This window comes from Hevea brasiliensis, chromosome 18, assembly GCF_030052815.1.
Source record: "Hevea brasiliensis isolate MT/VB/25A 57/8 chromosome 18, ASM3005281v1, whole genome shotgun sequence".
In the NCBI taxonomy this organism is placed as follows: domain Eukaryota; kingdom Viridiplantae; phylum Streptophyta; class Magnoliopsida; order Malpighiales; family Euphorbiaceae; genus Hevea; species Hevea brasiliensis.
In genome coordinates, this window is record NC_079510.1 from 37,167,556 (window position 1) to 37,192,555 (window position 25,000).

The 25,000-nt window shown below is 34.7% G+C and overlaps 1 protein-coding gene and 2 non-coding genes across 3 annotated transcripts; 2 read left to right on the plus strand and 1 right to left on the minus strand.

Annotated features, from left to right (window-relative positions):
* Nucleotides 1–1,177: 1,177 nt before the first annotated feature.
* Nucleotides 1,178–1,284, plus strand: LOC131176275 (small nucleolar RNA R71). Its single transcript, XR_009146398.1, has one exon. It is a non-coding gene; the product is annotated as a small nucleolar RNA R71 (small nucleolar RNA).
* Nucleotides 1,285–13,931: 12,647 nt separating this feature from the next.
* Nucleotides 13,932–14,038, plus strand: LOC131176278 (small nucleolar RNA R71). The gene has a single exon (XR_009146401.1). It is a non-coding gene; the product is annotated as a small nucleolar RNA R71 (small nucleolar RNA).
* An 8,146-nt stretch (nt 14,039–22,184) lies between these two features.
* LOC110673077 (alkane hydroxylase MAH1-like) lies at nt 22,185–24,058 on the minus strand. The gene has a single exon (XM_058140852.1). It carries the CDS (start codon nt 24,014–24,016, stop codon nt 22,424–22,426), a length of 1,593 nt encoding a protein of 530 aa, XP_057996835.1. The 5' UTR covers nt 24,017–24,058; the 3' UTR covers nt 22,185–22,423.
* Nucleotides 24,059–25,000: the final 942 nt, after the last annotated feature.

Genomic DNA, 25,000 nt, shown 5'->3' on the forward strand with positions numbered 1-25,000 from the left:
AAATACTACACTAATGTTATTAAAAATAATTTACCTATAGAAATTGTAAATAATAACAATTTATCATAAATATATTATAATAAAATTACTATAAACTAATGTTATAAAAACTTATAGAAAAAATAATATAATTTTATAAAATCACAATAATATTTTTCAAGAAGCAAATTATATTAGTTGAAAATATTAAAAATATACTATTTTATAACTAAAACAATATTATTAATAATAAGAAAAAGAAATTAATAAAGAAGAGAAAAAAGTAATGAAAGAATAATAAAATGAGAAAAAGATGAGAAAAAAATAGTGGAGATAAAAAAAAATTATAGAATAATGGGTGAAATTAGAGGAAAAAAAAAGCAATGGAAGAATCAAATAAAGATGAGAAAAAGAATAAAAATTCACCTTTAAATGAGATTCACATGTTTGTTTGTATGTATGACCAAATAGGAATGGTTAAATTCCATTTTCTATTTTTAAATTAATTTCTATTTAATTACATTAATTCTCTCTCAAAAAGTTATACCATTGTAAATTCTTTATTTAATTTGTCATATAATAGCTAATTAGGCTAATCCGATTATATGCTCCACCTTCTCTTTCACTCTTTCTTTCATGAATGTAGTGTAGTGTATAATCTATCTATACAGATATAGTAAACTAAGTTTTCCTTAAAAGCTGCTATATGGCACTTTCAAATGAGAGTTTTTCTTATTAATTATTAATTTTTTTCTTTTAATATTATTATATTAATGTTTTATTTTTTTAATTAATTATGTTAATTTGTTATGCAGCTTGCTTTCCATAGTCTACTCCACAGCTGGTAGTTCTTTCTGCATAAGCAACTTGTTGTGAACTTCCAGATGATGATGATGAACTAACCAACATACTTAAATCTTCCATCTTCTTAGCCAAAACATTTGTAAGTGCATCAAACTTTGCATTAATCATGTTGAATGGATCAAGGTCATACATTCCAGCAGCTTGCCTCTTTTGAGTTGGAGCTGGTCCTCTTGGACTACTCCAAAGATGAGTATTCTTTGCAATTTTCTCCAATAGCTCATAAGCTTCATCTTCATGCTTCATAATAAATTCTCCTCCTGTTTGAGCATCAATTATCCCTCTAATTGCAGGAGTAACATTGGTGTAAAAATTCTGGTTTACCATCCATTTTGGAATGGCATGATGTGGGCATTGTCTCTCTAATTCCTTCCATCTCATCCATGATTCATAGAGAGTTTCATCTTCTCTTGGTCTAAAAGTTGTCATTTTATTCCTCAATTCTTGAGTTTTTCCAGGTGGAAAATATTGTGCAAGAAATGCATCAGTGAGTTGCTCCCAATTTGTAATGGAGTTGTGAGGTAAAGAATCAAGCCAATCCAATGCTCTATCCTTTAAAGAGAATGGGAATAGCTTCGATCTTGCTGCATCATCAGATACTCCAGGTTGTTTTTGCATATCACAAATCATAGCAAACTTCTTTAGATGTATGCGTGGATTTTCAGAAGGATGTCCCCCAAATTGGGAATTTTGAATCATTTGAAGAACCCCAAAATCCATCTTATAGCTATTTGCATCAATTCTTGGTCTTTCTATACTCTCTCTCAAGTCATCAAAACGAGGAAAAGCATGATCCATCATACTTCCCCTAGGCACATTAGCATTTACAACCTCTTCACCTTGGGCTGCATGTTCATTATTTCAATCATTTCCAGCATTATCACCACCAATTCTAATTCTTTCATCAGCCATGTCTGCTTCAATTTCAGTTTCTCTCAAGGCTTCTTTCCTTTTTCTGGTTTCTTTCTTGTTGGCTCTACAAAATTTCTCAATTTTAGGATTAAACAATAAGGATGTATCACTTGTGCTTCTAGCTCTTCTCATAAAAGATTAAGAGTACCTAAAAAAAGAATAAACAAACACAAAATGAAAGGATAACAAAGATAAAACTATAAACAACTAAAATAATCAAGAATTCAATCTTAAACAAACAAGTCCCCAGCAACGGCGCAAAAAACTTGATGAGGCCCAACCGCAAGTGCACGGGTCGTAAAAGTAATATAGAAAAGATATCGTTCCCACGAGGAGTTGAGTTAATGATTGAATTTTTGATATAAAAATTCTGACTAATTTGAACTATTTTTGAAATTAAAGTAATAAATTGATAGTTATTGAAGTGTGAATTCTATGTGTAAAATTAATAATCTATTCAACAATGTAATGATTTAACTAAATTTGCATCAAATTAAAATAAGCAAATTGAAATATGGCAAGATTTAAAATGGCAAGTAATTAAATTCAATTAGAAATTAACAATGATAAAAAGGGCGATTTCGGAGTTCGAGAGTTCATATACAAGCTATTTTGGGATTTTTAAATTGGTTATCCAATCTTGTGGAACTTACGGGTTTTAAGGAGATTAATTCTTAAATCCTTTGAATACCCTTTCGAGTGGGACAAAGAGTGCCTTAATCAATATAATCCTACTTTCGTGGAGTTAAAATTAATCAAGACCCATTAAGTTCCTTAATTAATCTGTAAATCCTCTTAATCCTTAGTCTATTTTTAGATCTAAGTTAATTAAGTCCAATTTCTTGATTATCTATTACAAGGCTTTCTCCTTTCGGTGCTTCAACCATGGATTAAGAACAACACTTAATGGGATCCTATACTAAGCATGTCATTGAGTACACAAGAAATGAATAAAACTCATTAAAACCACAAAATATGGATTACTCAATCAAAATCCACAAAATATCACAAATATTACATCCCAACTCCAGAATCTAATGAAAACTACTCACTATCCATAATATTTACAAGAAATTCTGAGTTAATATGGAAATAAATATTTAATCTAAGCTAAGAACTAAGAAACCCAATACAATAAGGGTGGGAAATATGCAAGAAAGGAAAGGAAACTCCAAATCTGTCTAGAAATTGGAGAGGTGACGTTTTTGCTCCCCTTTTGGACTCTTCTGCTGCTGCTCCTTTTCTTTTTGTTTTTCCTCCCCTTTCTAAAATGGAATAAGGGCCTATTTATATCTTTTTCTCTGACAAGTAGCCCTAAATGGTGTGTTTGAGGTGTGTTTTTATGAGGGAATCTTCTGCCAGCTCATTATGAAGACTTTATGGAACTTCATAAGTGGACTGCATAAGTTATGCAGTTCCTTATGCAGTTTTCGGCTAGTTCCTGGGCTTTCTGTGCGAAGCTACATGAGCAGGGTGCAAGACTGCATAACTTATGCAGTTTTCCGTGAGGTTGCATAAGCAAGGCATGAATCTGCATAAGTTATGCAGTAACTTATGCAGATTTCGGCAGGAAATGGAATATTGTTTCTTCTCCCTGTGCAGAACTGCACAACTTATGCGGCAAGTTATGCGCAATGTAGCCAATGCATACTTTAACTTTGAAACTTGTTTTTGACATCTTTGGCTGTAGAAATCACTCCTCCATGGTAAAATTTCTTTTTAGTCCCTCAAAAACACCATATTTCCTACAAAACAAAGTAAAATTATTAATTAATCCACAAATTGGTAATTATGAAAAACTATCTAAATAACTAATGAAATTAGCTAAAAGTGACTAACAATCAAATAAAATGGCCATGAAATTAAACCTAAATGACTATGCAAAATGTATGTATCAAATACCCCCAAACTCAAGTTTTTACTTGTCCTCAAGAAAACTTTAAAATATAATGCAATTTTTAGGGGTGCCTTGTCCAAAGAGCTATGAAAATCACTTATTAAAGTAACTTAACATACCTTTAGCCATACCAACAATCCATATACCCATCCTTCAAAATTACAAAGAATTTAATGCTTATCCAAACTTTCACCGCTTAGCCATCAAGTCAAATATCATCCAAAATTCCCAAACCAACCAATCAAAAGAGAGAGTCATGCTCAAAAGGAATTCTAGAATAATCAATAGTCAAAGTGTCTCTATATAGAATGATGGAATTGAATGAATGAATGGATAATTTTCCAATCCCATAGGCAAATTTCCTACTCCTATCTCCACTAATGTAGCAAGTACTATCAAGAGATCAAAGGTCTATTTAGGGATGTAATGGGGCCATGGGGGTTCAAAATGAGGCTAAGAAGAAAAAGGGGAAAAAGGATTCAAAGCATGAGAATATTTTCAATCTTGAAAACATAAGGTACACTTCTTATTTTATTATTTTTTTCTTTTTCTTTCTTTTATATATATATATATATATATATATGGAGGAGAGAAATACACAATGAGAATTGTCAAGTACTAGCATATTTTACAAAATACATAAAAATGGAGGGACACTTTGATACTTTAAACTTGTATCTTGTATTTTCTCTTGATGATTGTCCTTAAAATTGCCACCCCTAAACTCATTTCCTTTAATTACTTTGGGTGGATATCTTTCAATTTGAATGACAATAGTGAAAAGCACATATACTAGCACTTTTACAAGATGACAAGCATTTCTTCTCCCTTTCATTATTATATTTTTTTTTTCTTTTTCTTCCTTTTTTTTTTGATGATATCAGAGTATAAAGTGCACCTAATATTCGATTATCCTCATGAAAAGGGTTGGAGTGTTTGGTTCATTGGCTAGGTAGCAATAAGGGTTTCAAGAAAAATTAGGAATAAAAAGGCTCAAAGGGGGTTTTCAATGGTTAATTTTAATTAGGAAAAAGGCCAAAGGTTTAAAATGAGAAGGTTTAAATTAAAGAATGCCTAATCATCTCTCTTTTCAAGTACAAGCTGGTATTTCGCCTTGAAAGGTTTGGAAAATTTCTTCTAGGATTGGTGAGACATCATTTGACTACCTTATATCCAATAACTCTCTCTAAACACTCCAATCTCTAAAGGACTAGTTGGGTGACTTTTTGGCTAAGAAGATATAGGCAAGGGATAAACACTTCAAAACTTTGCACCTCTTAAGAAACTTTCAATCCACAAACCCAACTAAAGGTAAGTCAAATCACTCTCATAGGCAACTTTTCAATACTCAAGGGATTTGGCAAAAGATTTTAATGCATGATTCCTAAAAATGAGCAATGCATTAACTAAATGGAGGAAATCTATTTGTGTGCAATGTGTACAATTTCTAAGTAATGTATAATGTGTGTGTAAATGTGTTATGTATATGTATGTATGGATGTATATGTAAAATATTTACAATATATATGTAAATGGAATGGGATGAGATGTTCCTATACTCAAAATGTGAAAAATGTAGCAAAAATCAAAATGCACACCCCCAAACTCAAAATTAGACATTGTCCTTAATGTCTAAAGCAGTGCAGCATCAAAACTCAAAGCAAAGGGGAATAACTAGGAATAGTTAAATTTAAGAGCAAAAAGAAAGAGTTACCTGGTATAGAGCAGTGTTTTAGCATCTAAAATGTGAATTCAAGAGATTATGGTGATGCATAAGAAAGCTGCACAAGTTATGCAGAAAAAATGCTGTACAGAACAGGTGCATAAGGACAGTGCATAAGCTGTGCAGTATGGCATGAGTTGCATAAGGGACTGCACAGGCTATGCAGAACATTTGCATAAGGAGTTTCACAGCCTGTGCAGTATATTGAAAAGCTGTAGCATAATGATATATCAAGGAAAAATGTGCAAACACCAGCGTAAATATATACAGTGTATTGACAAGTATGCACAAAAGGGCAGTAAAGGCAATGAGAAGCAATGAAGAACTAATGGAATAGCCATCCAATAGAACTTCAAGAAAACATAATTCAAGACAAACCAAAATTGTTTCAGCACATTTAAAAAGAAAAACTCCTAGAAGTTGAACAAAAGCAAAATAAAAACTAATCTAATTCTATAGTTTTGCCCTTGTCCAAAGGTGCTGCTAAAGGACTGGATGGGCTGGCTGCTGCTGAAGGGGTGGTTCTGGAGGAGGTGATGGAGGTGGAGGTGGCATTCCCAGAAAAGCCATGAGCTGCTTCATCATCTCTTTTAACTCTTTCTGCTTATCTCTGGTTTCCATAACACGATCAAAGAGTTGATCATGACGATCCTTGAGGGTATCAAGACCAGATTCAAGCTTCCTATCCACAAAATATACATCATCACTAAGCCTCTCAAGATAGGTGAATAAGGCTTTAGTGTTGAAGGGAGGAGGCTCTGTGGATGAAGAGGGTCCAGCTACAGATGGTGTTGGCTGTGCAGATTCTACTGGGGTATCCTATGCAGACTGAGTAGGTGGTGCAGGTTCAGTAGAATGGTGTTGGACTGGTGGTACAGATTGTGCCTTTGGTTGTGCAGTGGGTCCTGTATCTGCTACTGGTTGTGCAGTGTCAGATGGTGGCAAACTGAATCCAGTTTTGGATAAGCGAGTAGCATTAAAATATAGTGTCTAAAAGTGCTGTTAGAGGATGCTCTTCCGGATCAAAACGAAAATGCTTAGCTATAACAGTTATAAGCCCACCCATGACTATATCACCTACAAATTCGGTAGCAATATGTAACACATGCTCACAGAAGAAGTAACCAGGAGATATTTTGACTTTGTGAAAAGCACACCATAGCATGAACAAGTCAGATTTTCCAACAGCACCAGAACTAGTCCCTCGGCCTAAGATAGTGCTAGTAATAAGCTTATGGATAAATCTAAGTGCTGGGTCTATTATTCGGGAGGTCTTGGATCTACCAACATAAAAACTCTGAGATTGGTTTGTAATACTACTCCAAAACTAAACAGCATTCCAAACACTTTTATTTCCTACCTCTATGCCTGTATATGGTACCCTAAACAATCCATCGATTGCAAACCCAAAAATACTATGAAATTGGTCTAATGATAGCTCTCTATTTTGCCCCAAGCACCTATATTTCATAGTTGGCTTGTAATCTATCTCATGCAATTTCAGAGTAGCAGAAAATGAGGAAACAAATTCCAAAACTAGAGCTGGATAAACTAGTTCTTGTTTATGCACAAATTCCATTCAACCTAGACCATCAAGGTAAGCAACAACATTATCAAATAAACCAACTGATTAGAGGGCATCTGCAGAAATATATCTAGTGGGTTGCACTTTTCTGTCCTTTAACCTGTTAAAAGTTGCCTTATGGGTTGCATCAGGAAGGGGCCAAGTTAGTTTGGATACCTGTGATGCCACTACTGAATGTTGCTTCTTGCTAGAGGAGGGTGATTTGGCTTGTGGGGTAGAGGTAGAAACGCCAACCCCCTGTCGTGTGGAAGCTGAAGTTTTGGGGTTTTTGGGTGTTGGCTCTGAAAGTGGAGTAGCAGGTGGGTCTTTGCGTTTTGTGAGAGGTGGTGCAGAGGCCATGGGTTGGGTTGATTTCGACCGGATTCTCCTCTTATAGGTGGATGTAGGAGGAGGTGGAGGGGTTTGTCATGGAGGAGAATCGGGATTGGGGGCTTGCATTGCTAGGGGTATGACTTGGAGAGGAGAGCCTTGAGGGGAAGGGGGAGGTGTTTCCATGGTGGTTGTCGTCGATGGTGGGAATGGAGGAGGGAAGAAGAAAGTGAAAGAGGTAAAGGGAAGTTAGGGCATCGATCTGTGAAAAGAGGTGTGGGGAGAAGGATTAATGCCGAGAAAAATGAACAGGAGGGAGGTTGTGAACAGGAAGGACGGGAAATGGGAGGTGGGAAAGTGGGGTGCCGAAAATTTTGATTTGCACAGGACATGTGATTTTCTACATAAGGGGAGAATGGGTGTGTATAAGTTATGCACTCTTTTATGCAGGTTTCGGCAGAAAAATGGGAGTGTGAAAAGTTGGTCGTGCAAAAGTGCATGACTTATGCACTCCCTTATGCAAGTTTTGGCAGAAAATAAGGGGTCTGAAAAATTGGTTATGCAAAAGTCCATAACTTATGCACTTAGTCATGCAGAATTCGGCAGAAAATGGGAGTGTGAAAAGTTGGTCATGCAAAAGTGCATGACTTATGCACTCTCTTATGCAAGTTTCGGCAGAAAATGGAATCCCAGAAAATTTGGTTATGCAAAAGTGCATAAGCTGTGCACTCCCTTATGCAAGTTTGGGCAGAAAATGGAATCCCAGAAAATTTGGTTATGCAAAAGTGCATAACTTATGCACTTGGTCATGCAGATTTCGGCAGAAATGAAAATGCAGGATTTGAAGTTATGCAAGAGTGCATAAGTTATGCACACACTTATGCAAGTTTCGGCAGAAATGAAAATTGGCAAAAATATAGCAGTGCAGAATTGCATAGGTTATGCACACCCTTATGCAGATTTTGGTAAGAAATGAAATAGCAAAAATTTGGTTATGCAGGATTGCATAAGTTATGCAAAGGCTTATGTAGGTTTCAGCAGAAAAGAAAAAATGGCAAAAATGAGACCTGAAAGCTGCATCAAGTTTCAAAAATATACTAAAATTAAGAAATATAATCCTATGAAGCATAAATCATGAGAAATTATCATAAAAAACACATCAATATATACAGAACCATCACAATTGCACCATACAAGCTTGTAGAAGTAAGTTTTGCATAAGAGACATTTGTGAATTATGCCATTTCAACTCAAACTCTGCAAATTAACATTTAACACATTAAGGCTCAATAAAAATCTGCACAAAGTTGCATTTATCCACAAAAGAAAATGGACTCTCCAAGTTATGCCAAGAAAATACAGCATGTGCACATTGAATCACACAACCCAAATAAGCTCAAAACTACTAAAATGACCCACTTACCATCATATTAACATGATAAGCACAAATACTTAAAAGTTACACACCCAACCTCAACAAAGAAGCAAATACCATATGCTGCAGACCCCTTTTTGCTGAAATTTTTATTTCTCTGCATAAGCCAAGAAGGGGTCCTGCACAGGTCATGCAATGAAAATAAACCAATCTTGGGAGAGTTAATGGATAAAATATCAGATTAAGAGTTACTCCCCAGCAGTGCAACAACCTTCATCCATTGAAATACATCTACAAAGGACAAGATTCAACAATATCAAAAATTGAATTTGGGGAGATTTAAGATAAAAACAAAAGTAATGCAAATAAAAGTAAATCAATAAAAGCAAAATAAAAGAACTTGGGGTGCCTCCCAAGAGTGCTAATTTATAGTCTTTAGCTGGACTCTTCATGCATTTCACTAAAAAGAGGTGAGGGATCAGAGAGCTTGTAACAACTTGCTCCTTTTATTGGGTCTCCAGTTATATAATGTTTCAATCTATGCCCATTGACCTTAAAATTCCCAGATTTTTCACTCCGAATTTCAATTGCTCCATAAGGGAAAACCTTAGAAACTCTACATGGACCAGTCCACCTTGATTTAAGTTTTCCAGGGAACAATTTCAATCTTGAGTTGAACAACAAAACTGAATCACCTTCTTTAAATTCCTTTTTCCTAAGATGCTTATCATGCCAAACTTTAGTTCTTTCTTTATAAATACTGGCACTTTCATAGGCATCCATCCTCAATTCTTCAAGCTCATTAAGTTGCAATAGCCTCTTCTCACCAGCTTGCTTGAGATCAAAATTCAAGGTCTGAATGGCCCAATATGCTCTATGTTCTAGCTCTACAGGGAAATGACAAGACTTACCATATACCAACCTAAAGGGAATAGTTCCTATAGGGGTTTTGTAAGCAGTCCTATATGCCCATAAAGCATCATCTAGTTTGACAGACCAGTCTTTCCGAGAATTGCTCACTGTTTTCTCCAAGATATGTTTGAGTTCTCTATTAGAAATTTCAACTTGTCCTGAAGTTTGACGATGGTGTTGGGTAGCTATCTTGTGCACTACACCATATTTCCTCATTAAGCTCTCAAATTGCTTATTACAAAAATGTGAACCCTTATCACTAATTACAGCCCTTGGAGCTCCAAATCTACTCAAAACAAATTTCTTTAAGAATTTCACTACCACCTTAGCATCATTAGTTGGAGTTGCAATAGCTTCTACCCACTTTGACACATAGCCAACTCCAACTAAAATGTATTTATTACCATATGAAGGAGGAAATGGACCCATAAAATCTATTCCCCATATATCGAATAATTCCACTTCAAGAATATCATTTAGGGGCATTTGATCTCTTTTTGACAGATTTCCACTCCTTTGACATTTATCGCATTCTAACACAAATTTCCTCACATCTTTAAAAAGATTTGATCAAAAGAAACCAGCCTGCAGAATTTTACTAGATGTTTTAGAGATTCCAAAATGTCCTCTATAATCAGAAGCATGGCAATGATGCATAACATTCTGTGTCTCCTCATCAGGAATACATCTTCTTATTAAACCATCACAACATCTCCTAAAGAGTAAAGGATCATCCCATCTATAAAATTTTGCCTCATGCAAAAACTTTTTCTTTTGTTGCCATGTCATTCCTAGAGGTAAAACTCCACAAGATAGATAATTCACCAAGTCTGCATACCAAGGTAGTTTAGCAACAAGAGAGAAAAGTTGTTCATCCAAGAAAAACTCATCAATAGGGACTTCATCCAATTTCAACCTACTAAGATTATCCGCAACTACATTTTCAGCTCCCTTCTTATCTCTAATCTCCAAATCAAACTCTTGTAGCATCAGAATCCACCTAATGAGCCTAGGTTTAGCCTCCTTTTTACGGAGTAAATACCTGATAGCAGCATGATCTGAAAATATAACCACCTTTGAGTCAATAATGTAAGGTCTGAACTTTTCCAATGCAAAGACAATTGCTAAGAATTCCTTTTCAGTTGTTGCATAATTTTTTTGAGCCTTATCTAGTGTTCTACTAGCATAAAAAATAGCATAAGCCCTTTTGTATTTTCTTTGACCAAGAACAGCTCCATTTGCATAGTTGCTAGCATCACAATTTCAAAAGGTAGGCTCCAATCGGGCGGTTGCATGATTGGTGCAGTGATAAGAGCTTGCTTCAACCTACAAAAGGCATCCAAACACTTTTGGTCAAATACAAATGGTATGTCATGACTTAACAAATTAGACAAAGGTTTGGCTATTTTAGAAAAATCCTTGATAAAGCGTCTGTAGAACCCGGTATGCCCTAGAAAACTTTGAATTCCTTTGACATTGGTAGGAGGAGCCATCTTCTCTATCACTTCAACCTTGGCTTTATCAACCTCTATTCCTCTGTTAGACACCAAATGTCCAAGCACTATCCCTTCTTGAACCATGAAATGACACTTTTCCCAGTTTAACACAAGGTCAGTATCTGCACATCGCTGCAAAATTTTAGAAAGGTTAGCCAAGCATATGTCAAATGAAGATCCATAAACAGAAAAGTCATCCATAAAAACCTCCATTATATCTTCAATGAAATTTGAGAAGATTGCCATCATGCACCTTTGAAAAGTGGCTGGTGCATTACACAACCCAAATGGCATCCTCCTATAAGCAAAGGTTCCATATGGACAAGTAAAAGTGGTTTTCTCTTGATCATTTGGATGCATAGGGATTTGAAAAAAATCCTGAATACCCATCTAAATAGCAAAAATAAGAATGCCTAGCCAGTCTTTCTAACATTTAATCAATTAAGCGAAGTGGCAAATGATATTTTCTAGTGGCAATATTTAATTTTCTGTAATCTATGCACATTCGCCAACTAGTCACTGTTCTGGTGGGAATTAATTTGTTATTTTCATTTTTGACCATTGTCATTCCACCCTTTTTTGGGACAACATGTACTGGACTCACCCAAGTACTGTCTGAGATAGGATATATGATCCCTGCATTAAGCAACTTCAAAATTTCCTTTTTAACAACTTCTTTCATATTTGGGCTCAACCTCTTCTGATGTTCAATAGATGGCTTACAATTTTCTTCCAAAATAATTCTGTGCATGCAAAAGTGTGGACTTATTCCCTTAATGTCATCTATGGTATATCCTAAAACTTTCCTAAATTGCCTCAACACTCTTAACTACTTATCAACCTTTAAACTACTCAAGTTTGCATTTACAATTACTGGATAAGTGTTATTGGTGCCAAGAAATTCATACCTGAGCTGAGAAAGAAGTTGCTTAAGTTCTACCTTAGGTGCATCTTCTTCCTTGAATGATGGTTGCTTAGATTAGACTATTTCCTTCTGTGTGAGTTGAAAAACTAGAGCAGAAATGAATGGTGGACTACCCTCTAAATGTTGAGCATATGCAGCCACATGAGGGTTGTCATAGTCTATGCTTCCTCCATGAACCAAGCAATTTTTAAGTGGATCTTCCGGATATCTCTTTCTGAAGTGTTCTTCAACCAGCTCATCAATGATATCAATTCTCAAACAAGTATCAGCTTCAGAATGATGCTTCTCCATAGTGTTATTAATATTGAAAACCAATTGATCTTCACCAACTCTAAGAGTCAATTTTTCTCCCTTAACATCAATTAATGCTCCTGCTGTAGCTAGAAAGGGTCTTCCCAAGATAATTGGGATATTAGAATCCTCTTCCATGTCCAAGATGACAAAGTCAACAGGTATATAAAACTTTCCAACCTTCAAAGGCACATTCTCTAAAATCCCTTCAGGATACTTAATTGATCTGTCAGCTAGCTGAAGAGAAATGTGGGCTGGCTTAAGATCTCTCATATTGAGCTTCTCACAAATGGAGAGGGGCATAAGGCTAACACTAGCCCCTAAATCACATAAAGCTTTTATAGAACATGATTCCCCAATGTGGCATGGAATTGAAAAACTCCCTAGGTCCTTGAGCTTTGGAGGAAGTTTCCTTTGAAGGATAGCACTGCATTCTTCTATCAAAGCTACAGTTTCATGGTCTTCAAGTTTCCTCTTGTTTGAGAGAATTTCTTTTAAGAATTTTGTATAAGAGGGCATTTGTGAAAGAGCATCAATGAAAGGCACATTTATGTATAGCTTCTTCAAAACCTCTAAGAACTTTCCAAATTGCTTATCAAGCTTGGTCTTTTGAAATCTTTGTGGAAAGGGAAGTTGTGGTTTGTAAGGCTCTGGAGGTATATACTTCTCTTCCTTCTCTTCAATTTTTTCTTTACCTTTTTCTGCACTTTCTTTCTCACTTTTTTGTTTTTCACTCTCATCAATTTCTTTCTCATTTTCTCTCTTCTCACTATTTTCACTTTTCTCATTTTTTTCACTCTTTTCATTATTTACAACCTTCCCACTTCTTAAAGTAATAGCTTGACACTGCTCTCTTGGGTTTTCCGGTTGACTTGGAAGTTTTCCAAAAGACTTGGTACCAGTGTAAGATGCTTGTTGTGCAATCTGATTTTCCAACATTCTGTTATGTGTTTGCATCTGTTCTAGCCTTGCTTTCATCTCTCTCATCTCTTCATCATGCTTAGTTTAGTTAGCAAGAATCTGTTGTAATAAAGCTTATGTGGTAGAACTTTGTTCTTGCTGTTTTGGTGGAGGATTCGTATTTCTCTGCTGCAAATTAGGCAATGGTTGCATATTTTGCTGATATGGAATTTCTTGTTGCTGTTGTGGCTGAAGATTCTGATTTGGGACTTGACTTTGCTGATTTCCCCATGAAAAGTTGGGATGATTCCTCCAAGTTGGATTATAAGTTTGAGAGTAAGGATTCCCCATTTGTTTGTTTCCATAATTACCAACATATGCAGCTTGCTCTTCATAGTCTACTCCACAGCTGATAGTTCCTTCTACATAAGCAACTTGTCGTGAACTTCCAGATGATGATGATGAACTAACCAACATACTTAAATATTTCATCTTCTTAGCAAAAACATTTGTAAGTGCATCAAACTTTGCATTAATAATGTTGAATGGATCAAGGTCATACATTCCAGCAGCTTGCGTCTTTTGAGTTGGAGCTGGTCCTCTTGGACTACTCCAAAGATGAGTATTCTTTGCAATTTTCTCCAATAGCTCATAAGCTTCATCTTCATGCTTCATAATAAATTCTCCTCCTGTTTGAGCATCAATTATCCCTCTAATTACAGGAGTAACATTGGTATAAAAATTCTGGTTTATCATCCATTTTGGAATGGCATGATGTGGGCATTGTCTCTCTAATTCCTTCCATCTCATCCATGATTCATAGAGAGTTTCATCTTCTCTTGGTCTAAAAGCTGTCATTTGATTCCTCAATTCTTGAGTTTTTTTAGGTGGAAAATATTGTGTAAGAAATGCATCAGTGAGTTGCTCCCAATTTGTAATGGAGTTGTGAGGTAAAGAATTAAGCCAATCCAATGCTCTATCCTTCAAAGAGAATGGGAATAGCTTCAATCTTGCTGCATCATCAGATACTCCAGGTTGTTTTTGCATATCACAAATCATAGCAAACTTTTTTAGATGTGTGTGTGGATTTTCAGAAGGATGTCCCCTAAATTGGGAATTTTGAATCATTTGAAGAACCCCAAAATCCATCTTGTAGCTATTTGCATCAATTCTTGGTCTTACTATACTCTCTCTCAAGTCATCAAAACGAGGAAAAGCATGATCCATCATACTTCCCCTAGGCACATTAGCATTTACAACCTCTTCACCTTGAGCTGCATGTTCATTGTTTCGATCATTTCCAGCATTACCACCACCAATTCTAATTCTTTCATCAGCCATGTCTGCTTCAATTTCAGTTTCTCTCAAGGCTTCTTTCCTTTTTCTGGTTTCTTTCTTGTTGGCTCTACAAAATTTCTCAATTTTAGGATTAAACAATAAGGATGTGTCACTTGTGCTGCTAGCTCTTCTCATAAAAGATTAAGAGTACCTAAAAAAAGAACAAACAAACACAAAATGAAAAGATAACAAAGATAAAACTACAAACAACTAAAATAATCAAGAATTCAATCTTAAATAAACAACTCCCCAGCAACGGCGCCAAAAACTTGATGAGGCCCAACCACAAGTGCATGGGTCGTACAAGTAATATAGAAAAGATATCGTTCCTATGAGGAGTTGAGTTAATGATTGAATTTTTGATATAAAAATTCTAATTAAATTGAACTATTTTTGAAATTAAAGTAATAAATTGATAGTTATTGAAGTGTGAATTCTATATGTGTAAAATTATAATCTATTCAACAATGTAATAATTTAACTAAATTTGCATCAAATTAAAATAAGCAAATTGAAATATGGCAAGATTTAAAATGGCAAGTAATTAAATTCAATTAGAAATTAACAATGATAAAAAGGGCGATTCCGGAGTTCATATTCAAGCTATTTTGGGATTTTTAAATTGGTTATCCAATCTTGTGGAACTTATGGATTTTAAGGAGATTAATTCTTAAATCCTTTGAATACCCTGTCGAGTGGGACAAAGAGTGCCTTAATCAATCTAATCCTACTTTCGTGGAGTTAAAATTAATCAAGACCCATTAAGTTCCTTAATTAATCTGTAAATCCTCTTAATCCTTAGTCTATTTTTATATCTAAGTTAATTAAGTCCAATTTCTTGATTATCTATCACAAGGCTTTCTCCTTTCGGTGCTTCAACCATGGATTAAGAACAACACTTAATGGGATCCTACACTAAGCATGTCATTGAGCACACAAGAAATGAATAAAACTCATTAAAATCACAAAATATGGATTACCCAATCAAATCCACAAAATATCTCAAATATTACATCCCAACTCCAGAATCTAATGAAAACTACTCGCTATCCATAATATTTACAAGAAATTCTAAGTTAACATGGAAATAAATCTTTAATATAGCTAAGAACTAAGAAACTCAATACAAGAAGGGTAGGAAATATGCAAGAAATGAAAGAAAACTCCAAATCTATCTAGAAAATGGAGAGGTGACGTTTTTGCTCCCCTATTTGACTCTTCTGCTGCTGCTCCTTTTCTTTTTGTTTTTCCTCCCCTTTCTAAAATGGGATAAGGGCTTATTTATATCTTTTTCTCTGACAAGTAGCCCTAAAATAGTGTGTTTGAGGTGTGTTTTTATGAGGGAATCTTCTGCCAGCTCATTATGAAGACTTTATGGAACTTCATAAGTGGACTGCATAAGTTATGCAGTTCCTTATGCAGTTTTCGGCTAGTTCCTGGGCTCTCTGTACGAAGCTGCATGAGCAGGGTGCAAGACTGCATAAGTTATGCAGTTTTCCGTGAGGTTGCATAAGCAAGGCGTGAATTTGCATAAGTTATGCAGTAACTTATGCAGATTTCGGTAGGAAATGGAATATTGTTTCTTCTCCCTGTGCAGAACTGCACAACTTATACGGCAAATTGTGCGCAATTTGTTCAATGCATACTTCAACTTTGAAACTTGTTTTTGACATCTTTGGCAGTAAAAATCACTCCTCAATGGCAAAATTTCTTTTTAGTCCCTCAAAAACACCATATTTCCTACAAAATAAAGTAAAATTACAAATTAATCCACAAATTGGTAATTATGAAAAACTATCTAAATAACTAATGAAATTAGCTAAAAGTGACTAACAATCAAATAAAATGGTCATGAAATTAAACCTAAATGACTATGCAAAATGTATGTATCATCAAACTTTTTAAACTTTTCAGCAACAGCCTGCAGAAATTTCTTAGCAGTCTCCTTATCAGGAATATCTTGTCTTATGGACTTATCTATAGTATACTTCATCATCATTAAGCAGACCCTATTAGAATTTTGTCACTTTTCATGATAAGCTTTCTCAGCAATAGTGGATTCATCAATAAGTTCAGCAGGTGCATCAACCCATAAGGCTAAATCCAATTGGGCTATTGCTAGGTACATGCTTAGAGACTCTTTCCAGTCATCAAAATTAGAGCCATTCAGAGTTTTCACAATAGATAATTGCATAGAAACAGCAACTAGAATCAAACAATAGAGGAAACATGAATTATGTATATAACATAATCACAAAACTAAAGTTTCCTTTTAGATCTAGCTAAGAAAGCAGTTATGAACAAAACTGTTATTTATTATAATCCCACCTAAGGGTCTCGGATTACAATAAAATCAAGAAAACGCATTGAACTCATCAAATATATATATGTATATATATATATATATATAAACCAACATCTTTAACAGTTTTATACCGATAGGGTATTAAAAAATATTAAAGATAATTAAAAAATAATATTACAATCAACAATAACATATTATATTAATAATATTATACCGATAGGTATATCCACTATTAATATAATCCAAATAGCTCTTGAAGTCTAAGGGATAAATTTTTAAACAAACTAACAAAACAATTTTATGACTAGTCCCATGATAAGTGAGTTTATAATCATAAAAGTGTTTAACATAATCAGAATTTTCATGAACACTATATTATGAGCATAGTAATAATGTTACTACTAACGAATAAGTTTTCAATATACCTGAATATAATTAGTTCAATAAAACTAATAATTATTAGTAAACACATAATATTACCATAATTAATGAACACATAACTGTAACACCCCAAAATTTTAAATTTTATGAGTATTTTTGGTATTTTAATTTTATTTAAATTTTAGGAATTTTTTTGAGATTTTTCGGATTTTAAAAATCGGGTTCGATTTTCTGAAAATATAAACTTTGATGAATTTTAAAAATTAATTTAAAGACCACGTGGCAAAACTAAAAATATATTTGGAGTCTACGTATTTTTCTGAGTTTTCTGAAATTTTTTTTGAAATTTTTGGACCTCGTTTTCGGTCCCGAGGCAGAGTAAAAATTCAAAAAATTTGTATTTCGAATCGAACTGGTCGAATCAAACCGGACCGGATCAGACCTGTGGAATCGGACCGGCTCCCTTTCCTTTTTTCTTCCCCTCGCGCGTCGTTCCCTCTCCCCTTCTCTCTCTCTTTTCTCTCTCCTCCCTCCCCTGTCGCCGGCCAGCCACCTCCCCCTGCCACACCCAGTAGGCCAGCGCGCCACCTGCCACCCGGTACGCGCGCCGAGCAGTCGGGAACCGCGCGAATTCCCTCCCTCGCTCGCGCGGTGTTTCGGCTTCTCCGGCCAAAATCAGACCGATCCGGCCACCAATTGGACCGGGTCTTGTGTCTAAAATCATCTACTCGGCGAGAGCTTTCCATAGACACCAAGAACGCCGAAATCCATCGAGCGGTTTGTCCGATTTTTGCTCGGGAAGATTTTAGCCCATTTTTACTTTTGGGCTAGATTTCTCGAAAATCGTGAATCCCACGAGAAAACCAAGGGTACCAGCACGCTCCACTCGTCGAGAGCTTCGCGGCAACATAAATTTCAAATTTTTCCGACACCGTTTTTCGGTGGGTCCCATGGAACTTCGCAGTGTTTTTTCGAGCATTTAATGAGCTTAGAAAATTCTGAAAATTTTATGTACTAACCCCCGTGTTATGGGCTTCGTGTAGGTATCCTCAATTCGCGGAAATTCGACAGTTGACCGGGTCTGCGAAATTCCGGCCAGACAGACCCGTTACCGGAAAAGTCTCCGAATTGGACCGAGGTTTTGGCTAGCCCCCCATTGTCAGATGTCCCGAGCGCGTTCCCAAAGTCGGAATCGGCAAAGGTAAACCCGAACCTTGCTTTTTCATAATTTTCTAGTGCTTAAATAGGATTAAAAATCCATAAAATATTCGTGGTAGCTTAGAAAATTATGATTCTTTTTGCAATAGCTTAGTAATATTGCTAAGGACCGCGGGGCAAAGTTTTAGAACTTTTAGAGCTTATTTGGGCAGTTTTTGCAAAAATAGTCTATTATAAGGACTAAATTGAAATATTACATACTGTGATGGATGATTGATTTGATGGGCTCAGGAGGGGCTGTGTGATATGATTGAGCTGTGGATATATGCATTGTAAATATAGAAGTGTGTTTTGAGCCATTTTGCAGGTTGGGTAGGTCCTAGGTATAGGGGAGACTCTGCCGGATTTTCGGCACGACTTAGGACGTATTGGTCTTTTTCTTTGTTTGTATTGAGTCAAATTTATTAAATGATTGTAATAAAATTGTCAGGTGAGCCGGGACAGCCTTCTTCCTCCGCCTAGCTGCCACAGTGATTATCGTCAAGTCTGTGAGTAAAATATTAATTTTAATTGTAATTTCGATATTATTATATGTTCAGCCTGTCCATGCATCACTTATATGCATATATTTATGTAGTTAAACTCTAGGCACGATTTATGATGCATTGATAACTGTTAAAGTGCCATGATGTTGTTGCGGTAATTTGGAGCAGTGTGCGTGCGTTGGCGTGCGTGTGATGTGGTGTGGACTATGGATAGGACGGGTAGTCACGGCTTGAGTTCTTCGCTGAGACCCGATCCTTCGAGGGGTAGTCACGGCTTGAGTTCTTCGCTGGGACCCTCGATTTGGTTTATTAAGCGAAAGTCCGACTTGAGTTCTTCGCTGGCACCAGGTTGGATTTAAGAGAGCTGTATAGGGGATCAGCTCCCATATGTTATGATTGATGCTACAGGGTGCGTGAGTGCTCCAAATTACCTTTTTGATGTTATGATGTGAAAATGATGTTGATGTTGCATTTCACTTTACAGGGTGCATTAGTTTTAGATAGTTATAGAGATTATGGTTAAAATTGATATTTTACTCTCTGAGTCGAACGCTCACTCCTGTTCAATATTTTTTTTCAAGCTACAGGAGGATTTTATTTTGGTTAACCTGCTTTTCTCCTTCGCAGGTTGTTTATCAATATTTGTGTAATTTTATTTACTCCTAAAATTTCCGCATGTGTAACCATTCAAATTGTAACTCTTTCAATATTTTAGTTGGATAAGTAAAAAAATAGAAAAAAAATAAAAAAAAAATTTAATTTTTTCATCTTTTCTATTTGTTTTCTGAAAAACAAACGGCAATAATCTCTCCAGAAAGGAAAAAATTACAAATCAAGCAATCAAAAGGTTAAGAAATTCAATTCAAATTGAAATTTTCCATGACCAAAAGACAATATATATATATATATATATATATAAAAACCAAGAAGAGCTGTTTTCAATTGAAATTGAATCTTAAGTTGGGACTGCTCCTCCACCTGACTATCCCCCAATCCCACTCAAGCACGGCAGCTTATAGATTCTAGAGAAAGTTCGGAACCAACAAAGTAGGGGTGAGTATTTGGTTAATTGAACTGAATTTTAACTTATTAAATTATTAATAACTCTAAAAATATTAATTAAATAGAATCAAAATTATTCAAAATTGAAAATATTTGATTGATTACCATTTATAACTGAATTAATCTAAAAAAAAATAAAACATGTATTTATATTATTAGTTTTTTTTTAGTCGATAGATAAAATACACACAATCAAGTTAATGACAGAAATAAATTATCGTTAAAATCATGATAATTTTTACAGAGTCATTGTTCCTATATAATCACATACACGCACACTTCACATCCGATGTGGAATCCCGAAGGACGAGCCCCTAGATACACCCGACTCACTTGTAAACCTCAACCAGGACCACACCGAGACACTCAACTCTCCTTTATTTTCACTCAAGTATGTTTCATTTTTTTTTTTATTGATAGATAGATTTATATTATTAATTAATTAATTAAAATATATTTATAATCTTTTTTATTTATAAAAAATTATAATTATGATTTAATATTAATAAGAGAATAATTATAAGTTAAATATTATTATAAAATCATAAAAGTAATAATTATGAATAATATATTATTAATAAAATTATAATTAATATTAGGCTCTTTTAGCTCCACTACCCATGAGAAATTTATTACCTACATCTGGTATATAAATTAATTTATACATTCAACCAATCAAAAATTAGAATCTCAGGTCCTACCATACTTTTAGACAAGTCCATCGTAATTTTAAATTACATGTCAATTTTTTATTAAATGAGTGCATAAACCCTAGTGTATATAAGAACTCGCATGGATGATTGTTTCTTTTGCTTTCTCTACCAACTCGTGGCCGCTGTTCTGCCAACTGGATGTCTTCTGCAGAGACAAAGCAAACGCCAATATCTAGCTCTTCAATGCACTTCTTGGAGAGCAATCCGATCTAATCATCCATGTAACAGGCCAATTTTTGTTGATAACATAGTAGAATTAAGTAGAATGTTCTGATTTTTGCTATCTAGCCTCGGAGTCTTAGCAACGAATTTAATGAGCTTATCCATTAGGTTGATAGCTTCAGAATCTTTTCTTCTGGAGAAAATAATTGTTTTACAGAGTAGTTGAATCAGAAATTCTTTGTTGGGAGGGAATTCCAAAAACCCTGACAAGTCCTGAATAAAATAGAGGTGCGAGCTGCATCTTCCATCTAACAACAACGACACCCAAATTCATAGAGAAAAGGAAGCTCAACCCAAAAGTCCTGCTTCTTCAAAGAAGCCAAACTCATTCTGTGATTACATAATTATACACATTTGAAATGAATGAAATTAAGAATTATTACTATTATTATTATTATTATTATTAAACTGATACTGTTGTATAAGTGCATATGCAAGCAAGATTATCTGGGGGTCATCATTTCTGATGCTTAATGAAAAGCTCTATACTTGAGCGTAATTTTCTTGTTTTACTTGCTCCTTACGTTAGTTGATATAGTTCAGCCCAAGTTTCAATCTCGGTGGGTCGAATCTACCGGATTTGGACCGAATAATATGAATCTTATCATCAGATTAGGTGATTATTTTATGAACGATTAAGAGATTAATTGTGAGATCGATGCTACAGATATAAGCTTGGAATAATGTGGCTATTGGACAAATGCCATTATATAAGTACATTTAGGATGATTCACTTTGAGAATCGTACGGTAAGTAAAGAGGAATCCTGAAGGTCATGTCAGATTGTCTCTTAATACCATACAACTCAACTCAAATATATATATATATATATATATATATATATATATATATATATATATATATATATATATATATTACCATTTCATCATTTTTTTAAAGACGCTTATTGACTTGAACCAAAGATCACCAAACTCACTCTTTTGTTTTCCGGCAATTTGAAAATCCATTATCAATCATCCAGTGACCTAGAAATTCATGGCCACATCACTAGTATATATTTTCAGGAGTTTTATTTTTCAATCATCAATTATAGAATTTCATCTTAGCTTATGATTTTTCAATCATCAAAATCATCAACTAATCGGCGTCCTCTAAATTAATTTTTGTTCCCAAAATTATGGAGAATATAAAGCTCAGAATAAGCCCGACGATCAGTCATTCTTCTATTGAATGCGTATGAAATTTGTTATCACTAGAACAAAAAATAAATAAAAAAAAAACCGAAACCCATCTAAGAGCTCGTCTAATCATATAGCAGAACGATTTATATGAAAAAAAAAAAATCAGAGCAGGTTAGCAAATCGAGAAACATTTTATATGGCAGAACCAGTGAATCATATAAAAATCAACAAAAACTGGCTTTTATACATGAAATTAAGGTGGAGGGAAATCCACGATGTGTAGCTAGCCCACAAACATTTGGCCTTTCCTTATTAGTTAACTAAAAGTTAGCTTTATATATGAATTTTTGTCACTGGTTTACATGCAAGCTGATAGATTCTGAAGAAAATTGTCACATGAGATTTCCATCATTTTCTCCATTTGAAGACCCAAATCTTTCAAAAACCTTAACCTTCAAACCCTTTTCAATAAAAAGTAACAAAGAAACACTTGGACCAATAGGATGGTTTTCAACCACTTGAAGAGAGAAATTCCATAAAACGGTAGAAGCAACCGTTTTCATTTGCAGAAACGTCAAGTCCTTACCTAAACAAGTCCTGGGTCCTGCATTGAATGTTATGAACTTGTAAGACGGTACATGCTTGATTTCACCACTCTCTGATATCCATCTCTCTGGCTTGAATTCTAAGAAATCTTTACCCCATATATCTTCCATCCTTCCCATTGAATATAAACAATATATGATCTTCATATTTCCAGGGATTTGATGGCCGCTAGGAAGGATGTCTGGTCCAACAGAAGCTTTGTGCTCAAAAGGTACAGGTGGATACAGTCGGAGTGTCTCGCATATAACAGCATGGAGATAAACTAGTTTGCTTACCTCTTCGATACTGAAAATCTTCCACTTACCACCAGTTCCTTCTCTTAAATTTGCTTCCATCTCTTCCAAAATCTTTTTCTCTACAAATGGGTGTGTTGCAACTAGCCAGAAAAACCAAGCAAGTCCAGCAGCTACGGTGTCTCTTCCAGCCGCCAAGAGATTAAAGGCAGTGTCTCTTAGAAATTTGTTTGATTTAGTACAAATGGCATCTTCTCCTCTTTGATGATCTTTACTATTATCATCTCTCACCAAAAAGTATGTTAATAAGTCGAAATCCCCTAGTTCCTCCTGATTTCTGCTGCTTTGGCCTAATTGCTGTCGCTTTCTTGTAATGCATTGCTCTGCAAAATCATCAAAGATGTCCAAGGCTTTCCTAATCTTCTTCTCTTTCCCAATCTGCAGCCACCTTTGCAACTTCCAAATGCTTCCTGGCAAGGTGTGCCTGTAAATTGCAGCCTCCGACATGTCATCATAGGCCTTCGCACAAGGAATATGAGGGAATTCTGGAGAAAGGGAATTCGGATCCAAACCTAAAACCAGTAAGCATATATTATCAAACATGAATCGCTTAAGCACATCTTGTATATCTACCTCACTTGCTAGCATGGAAGCATTCTTTAGAATCGGGAATAGGCCATTCAAGATCTTCTGCTCCATAGTATTCTTTGCAGCAAGCTCGAACCTCCTGCTTTTAAGTACAGAATGAAATATTCTCCTTAGATTTCTCCAATTATCGGAGTCAGAAATGAAAATTCCATCTCCCATAGGTTCAAAAATCTCCCTGAAATCCTCGCCCTTGTGGTAGTTGGCAAAATTCTTGCTCAGGATGTGATGGATGTTCATAGGATCGCTAGTGAACACAAAATCCTTGTCGCCAAACCAATGTCCTTTGAATAGAAATGTGCCTTGACTTTGCTGGAGTATACAAGTGAAAAAATCATGGAGACGATATGAGTTCCAAGAAAGTTGTGGAATCATCCCTACTACAGGCCAGTTGATAAGTAGAGAGTTCCCATTCCACCACCAAAGCCAAAGGGTAAGTGTAACAATAAAGAGAAATGCTAGAATTGCTACTAGCATCTCTGAATACCCAAGCATAGCCATTTCTATGTCTCAAGTTGCACTCTATATTTTGTATATGCAACTCTTGGTATATGTTACAACATGCTTTTAAAACATATATTTATAGACCATTTGTATTATTTTTAATCCCATTTTATTCATGATTTTACTTTGACTCATTTTTATGATTTTAATTCATAAAATCATATTAGTCAATTCAATTTTAACTAGTACAGTGCTTGCCCTTCGGGACAGCCGTGTATACTCTCCTTTTTGGTGCGAGAATTAAAAAAAAATTGCCGTAATTGTTGATAACTTCGCTCATATTCTGGCACATATGTTGCATGAGCCAAATTATCTTGCTCATATTCTGGCACATATGTTGCATGAGCAAAATCATGAACAGTTACGTCAAGTATTATTCAGTGAAATCAGTTCTGTTTCTCATGCCAGAAAATTGGTTAAGAAATATTTCACCTTTTCTTTTCTGAAAGTGGAAGGTGTTGTGCTAATCTTAAATTGCCTCCGATTTAGTAATTATTAGTGCGATTTATATTTTAACTAGAAAATTGCTCTTAGCACGTTACTATTAAGAATTTTAATATATATATATATATTAATTATTTTTATTATAAAATTTTTATTAAAAAATTTTAGAGATAAAAGTAATAAAAATAAAATTTAAAATAATTAATAAAAATTTAGAACATTACATTATTTTTATATATCGAAATTAATATATATATATATATATATATATATATATATATATATATATGTAATGTATCTACAAATATATGTAATTAATATAAGTTATCTTATAATCATAGCTACTTATTATAATATTAACATGATAGCTATTAAATAATTTATAACTTACAAATAATAAATAATATTACGTGGCAATAATATGAAAGAGAATGTCACGTATTAGTCACATAGCAATACTATAAAAGAAAATGCCACATATGAGACGGAAATTACCTGTGCTAATGCTTGTGTCTATTAATAATTTTAATTTTAATA